The following is a 5,504-nucleotide window of genomic DNA, read 5'->3' as shown; positions in this document are numbered from 1 at the left end:
AAGGTTCTCAGAAGGAAACAGCCGAGACCCCAAAAAATATAATTGATCAGCGTGGCGTGCCGAGTCGATTTAGCCAGGTCCGTCTATCTGTCCATCTCATCTTCATACGCGAACTAGTTTTTGAGATAACAATCTGAAATTTTGCACACGGAGAGGCCGTTGTTGGACTAATATAGGGTAATTGCGTTCGTGTAAAGTTGTCATGTCATGGCTTTTATGGAAGTTTTTCTGACGAGGTATCTATCGTTGCAACCGAAGTTAACATTTTTTATTGTTTTGTTTGAAATTAAAGTAGACTGCACAAGAGATCTATAATATTCGTTCCTCGACATGCGAACCTATTCATGGCTTATTCAGAAGAGGTTACATTTTGGAGCGAATTAATTCAGAATTCAAATGCATGATAAAATAACAGAATTATGGAGCGAAGTTCTGTCTAGAGTAGCGGTTAATATTTATTTTCTTTCAATTCGGCAATTCCTTTAAGCAACTATTAAATAATGATTAAACCATTTTCCAATGCCGAAAGTGTTGCCTTTCACATGCCAGATTCGCCATAGAAGTCATCAGACGGCGTCGAATACCTTCCAAATGCCAATTCAAGTAGTGAAAACGGACAGTCATACTGCGCGACGCAGTCCTGCGAATCAGCTTTGCGGTAGGCATGGTCATAAGCGGCAATGTCGGCATCCTCACGCAACTCCCGGCTGAATATGCGTTGCTTGGGTAAACTGCATGCAAATATTTTTATTAAAAAATCTGTATTCACCAACTGAAAATAATCAAAAACCGACTCACCTAAATATCACGCGCAGAATCTCACCAATCATGCCCATTTTGGTGCGGCTAAAATACTGACGACTCTCACACAAAGCACGAAGCACACAGTCACGTCCGCTATAGCCCATGCTGCATGCAGGTAGGAAAAGAGTAATAAATTTAGTAATTCTCTTATAAATCAGAAGAATTTGTATTTTAATTGCAATTAAAAGCAAGCCAAACTATAAACAGAGTGTAATTTTTTCATTTACTTGTTCACAGCTTCGGCGATACGCTCATAGATGGCACGCTTGCTGCGTCTGTGATGCACAGCCATCGGCAACGGACGTCGGCTAAGGCCATGCAGTTGATTAAGTACCCATGTGGCGTTGGGCAAATCATATCCAATGCCAAAATTTAAACCAAAACTCATGTAACTGTAATTAGGATTACCAATGATGCCGATTGTTATGCAGACCGATGTCTAAAAGTGTGAACGATTATGCTCAGTTGACGTGGCGCAGACCATATGAGAGTTTGAGGTTAAGGAATTACTAGTGAAAAAAATGTATTTCGCAAGATTTGGAAGGAAAATAAATAAAAGAAAGTTTGAGTTCTTTGCTAATAGTGACGACCTTGTTTTGAGGGTACGGAAAAAATATAAATTTTATAAACCAGTGTAATCTCCAAAACCACCAAACTTCATATTTATTAAAGTTGAATTTATTTCAGTTTCCCGTTTTGTAAATTTCTTTAATGCATTATGTTGCCATGCCACGGTTTCTGTGTCACGCAAAGGCCACAAGAATACGAAGAGTTTGAAAATAAATAAGAATCTGTTTTCAAACTTTGCACACGAGGGAATAAATACAGTTAAAGTTCGGTACGTATAATATAAAGGGTGATTTTTTAGAGCTAGCTTAGCCCGGACAAACTTATACAGCACTTAGTATACATTCAAAACTTCTTTGGCTTCGGTCTATATAACCAAGATCAAGATGGAGGCTGAAGATTCGTGAAGATATTCTTTGGGATTGCTAATATCCAGAGAAAATGGAATTATGGTCGAATATCCGAACGAAATGTACGGTTTCAAAGACTATAGAATATCGCTGCCGTACAAACAGTTCGAACAAAGCCACGTTCTTGTATTGTAGTGTTAGAGCCTATTTCTTGCAAATTTTGGGTTCTAAAATGGAAAATGATAGTAAAAATTACCCAACGCGTACTGTTTTTTGTGTTGTAGTCAAGGGATAGAGAGATCAAAGCATCGCAATTTATTAAATAACAAAAATAGCTCTAAGTGATGGAACATTTTTGAACTCGAATTCGGACGATATAGTCATGTGTAAAAGTCCACCCAAGTGAGGAAAACTCTCTGATCGCCATTCACTTGGGAGTGACCAGAAATGATTTTTTTACATATAGATCTTAGGTCAAGTATCGTCTGGGTAGCCGAAAAACATCCGTTTGAAGACGAGCTAAAGTTAGAAGGCAAAACATCCCGCCCAGGGTTGTGCGCTGGGTTTGGGACCCTTAAAAAACACCCGCACTGAAAATGAGAAAACAGCCTCGGATAAGATCCCCACAATACTAATACGGCTGTGTAAACTGACGTTGATTAATACCATAATCTCCGTCAGGGAAGGAGCTCTCCGAGCCGTTTGATACCAAACAATGTTTCGGGTAAAGTGACTCCCTATCGTGCGGCTTCTTCAATTGTGATTTTATTGATATCATTGACCTCAACAACCGCGCTATTAGTTCTGCTTTCTCTAGCCTGGCGATGGATCTGGTAGTGAACGACGGCAAGACGAAATCTCTCCTGTTAAAGTCTTTGCACTCCCGATTTGGTTCCCATGTCACTGTTGACAGTCATAACTTCGAAGTCGAAAATAATTTCGTCTATCTTGCAACTAGTATTAACACCAAAAAAAACGTCAGCCTCGAAATCTATCGCAAAATATCCCTTGCTAACAGGTAGGCAAAGGAGAAATAAAGCCCTCTCTCGACGAACAAAAGCCAAGTTCTGCAAGTCACTCATCATACCCGTCTTGCTACATGATGCATAGGCATGGATGTTGACAACATCTAATGAGTCGGCGGTGCGAGTTTTCGAGAGAAAGGTTCTCGAAAGATTTATGGTTCTTTGCGGATTGGCAACGTCGAATAGTCGATGAAACGATGATGTGTACGCGATATCTGACGACATTGACATAGTTCAGCATATTAAGAGACAGCAGCTACGCTGGAGTCGTACGAATGAATGAAAACACTCCAGCTCTGTGCAGTACCCGCCGAAGGAAGCAGAGGAAAACCATCCTTCGTTGGAAAGACTAGGTGGGGAAGGACCTGACTACACTTGGAATCTCCATTGGATGCAAAAAAAAAAGAAAAAGGAAGAATGACTGGCGTACTATTGTAAACACGGCTATAACTAAGACACAGTCGTGATGCCATACGCCCGACATTGTCTTCCAGCACTAAATGCTATGAAATTTGCGTGATAAGGACAAAAGAATCGGCAATTTTGGCAACAAAGTTTTAAAGCGCTAAAAAAACACCCTTTATATGCCCGCTTCAAAGCATGTGTGTAATTATAATGTTGGCAGACAAGCATTTTTCAGCGCATTATAATTCCCTAACCAATCATTAATAAAGCAATAAAAATTTGCTGCCACATACGGTGAATGATGTTCCCTCCGGAAAGGCCAGATAACGCTTGCGACGCGACAGTATGCGTTGCCACTGCGTTTGCAATGGGCCTGCTGTTGACTTTCCAGCTGCACTATCCGTTATGTCAGCTGTATGAATTGCTGTTGCTGTTGTTGTTGTTGACATTGCTGGCGCTGCAGGCGTAGCGGGTGAACTGTAAGTGGGACAAGGCATTAGAGACCTCATTGGCGTAGCTGCAACTTCACCAGTTGTGCTGCCAGCCGCGCCCGCTGCATATGCTGCGGACGCACCGCCTTTATTTGCAGTTGTTGCTGCTGCATGCCGCACAGGAGTCGCCGCCTTTGTGGTTTGTAGCGTTGTGTTCGCCACTGTCGTTGATGTGCGCAATAATGTTGTTGCCGATGCCATGGCGGTCGTTATTGGTACACGCGTTGTCGGCGCTATAGGTGTTGTTGTCGTTGTTGCTGCTGTTGCTGTATTAATATTTGTTGCAGCATGCGATTTTTCTGTGCGCACACACACACACGTTGCATTCCGACAATTTGGCATCCCATTTGTTGACGATAATAAATCATGACTGCGCAATGTTGGCCACGCTGCTGTTGCATGGATTATACGCACGGTTGTTGTTGGTGTTGTTGTTGTTGTTGTTGCTAATGCTGTTGCCCATTTGGACCTTGTTTCATGCGCTTCGGCTGTTGCTGCATGCTCTATTGCTGACTTGGCAGCTTGTGCGTTTGTAGTTGCAGCTGGTGTTGCAGCTGTTGTTGCTTGTACGGTTGTTTTTACTGTCATTACCGATGCCGTGGCCAACGCTGATGTCGTCAAATGCATTGCTGTCGATTTTATTGCTGGGCGCTTTGAAATTGCTAACGTCGCCGCATTGCTTGTTGCTGATGTTGTTGTTTTTGTTGTTCCTATTGGTGCTACCATACTTCGCTCGACCTTTACTGCTGCTGCTGCTGCTGTTGTTGTTGTCCACACATTCGTTTCCTTTTTGTCATTGCGAAAATTGTCAACGCGTTCATTTATTGTTGGCATAACGGTCGCCTTGTTGTTGGCATGCGTACCATTGTGCGCGCTCATAGCAAGTGGCCTTGCTGCAGCAATAGAAACAAACGGCACGTTGGCACTTGCTGGTAGCGCTACTTGTAGTGCTGTGTTGTTGTTTGCTCCATTTGTTCCTCGCGTCATTTTGCTTTTGTTGTTGCTGTTGCTGTTGTTCGTACTTATTTCATCGTCATCGCTGTAATCACTCAGTTTTTGGCCGAAAAATGCCACGTCAGCTGTGTTGTTATTGGTGCTTATTGTGTTTGTTGTTGGTATTTTCATTGTTGTTGCTTTCCCTTTAATAGACATTTCGTGTGCAACTCTTTGTTGCTCGGCACCGGTTGGTGGTATTGTTTTTGTTTCTGGTGTCGTGGCAGCGCGTGCTGCTGATTTGTCAAATTCTGTCATGACATTGGCCGCAATAACAATGTGCGCATTCGCGTTTGCAATTTCCGTCGCAATTAAATCGTAAATCAATGCATTTATAGCGATTAAACGATAATCGAATAACGAGAGTGACACGCTGCAGAGCCAAAACATTGCGCGTGGGTTTGATTGAGTGCTGTCGAATTTGATTTGAATGCTGGTGTTCGTCGAAATACGCTTACACCGTTATAAACTTTTTGAGCTAAATAATTCGTTACCTGAATTTAATATATTATTATTATTTTAATTCTTCTAAGATTTGTATTGCTTTTTAATTACAAAAAACAACTTCCTGTTAACTTTCCCACCCAAGGCAGATAGGTTGAGAGGCTGTCTAACGACACACCTATAGGAGACCCATTCTGATACCACCGGGACTAAAGTCCTCTATTAGCTCCTCTCTAAACCATCATGCTTCTTTTGAAGCTCATCAGTACTAAAAGTTTTATCTGAGTATCCTTCAAGACGTCGTCAAGAAACCCTTGGCTGATAGTGGCGATTACTTTCCTATTTAGAGCTTTACAATCTCATGGAAGATGTTGACAGTCTCCTTCTCTTTTAACTCCTAACAGGCTTTCTTAGTCTATTGGAAT

General features: G+C 41.9%; 1 protein-coding gene across 1 annotated transcript; it reads right to left on the bottom strand.

Moving 5' to 3' along the window:
• Positions 1 to 431: 431 nt before the first annotated feature.
• On the bottom strand, positions 432 to 5,122 carry LOC126767620 (uncharacterized). Its single transcript, XM_050485076.1, has 4 exons — positions 3,445 to 5,122; positions 1,032 to 1,243; positions 799 to 909; positions 432 to 731 (listed from the first exon to the last, which is right to left on the bottom strand). The coding sequence occupies exons 1-4, from the start codon at positions 5,023 to 5,025 to the stop codon at positions 539 to 541; spliced, it is 2,097 nt and encodes a 698-aa protein (XP_050341033.1). The 5' UTR covers positions 5,026 to 5,122; the 3' UTR covers positions 432 to 538.
• Between the last annotated feature and the right edge of the window lie 382 nt (positions 5,123 to 5,504).

This window comes from Bactrocera neohumeralis, chromosome 2 (assembly GCF_024586455.1).
Source record: "Bactrocera neohumeralis isolate Rockhampton chromosome 2, APGP_CSIRO_Bneo_wtdbg2-racon-allhic-juicebox.fasta_v2, whole genome shotgun sequence".
Classification (NCBI taxonomy): domain Eukaryota; kingdom Metazoa; phylum Arthropoda; class Insecta; order Diptera; family Tephritidae; genus Bactrocera; species Bactrocera neohumeralis.
This window is presented reverse-complemented; position numbering and strand designations above follow the sequence as displayed.

Coding starts and splice junctions, on each gene's coding strand:
- LOC126767620 (XM_050485076.1), bottom strand. CDS start 5,025: ATGTTTTGGCTCTGCAGCGTGTCACTCTCGTTATTCGATTATCGTTTA. Junction 910..1,031: donor ATCGCCGAAGCTGTGAACAA/GTAAATGAAAAA, acceptor ACCTGCATGCAG/CATGGGCTATAGCGGACGTG. Junction 732..798: donor ATTCTGCGCGTGATATTTAG/GTGAGTCGGTTT, acceptor ATTTGCATGCAG/TTTACCCAAGCAACGCATAT.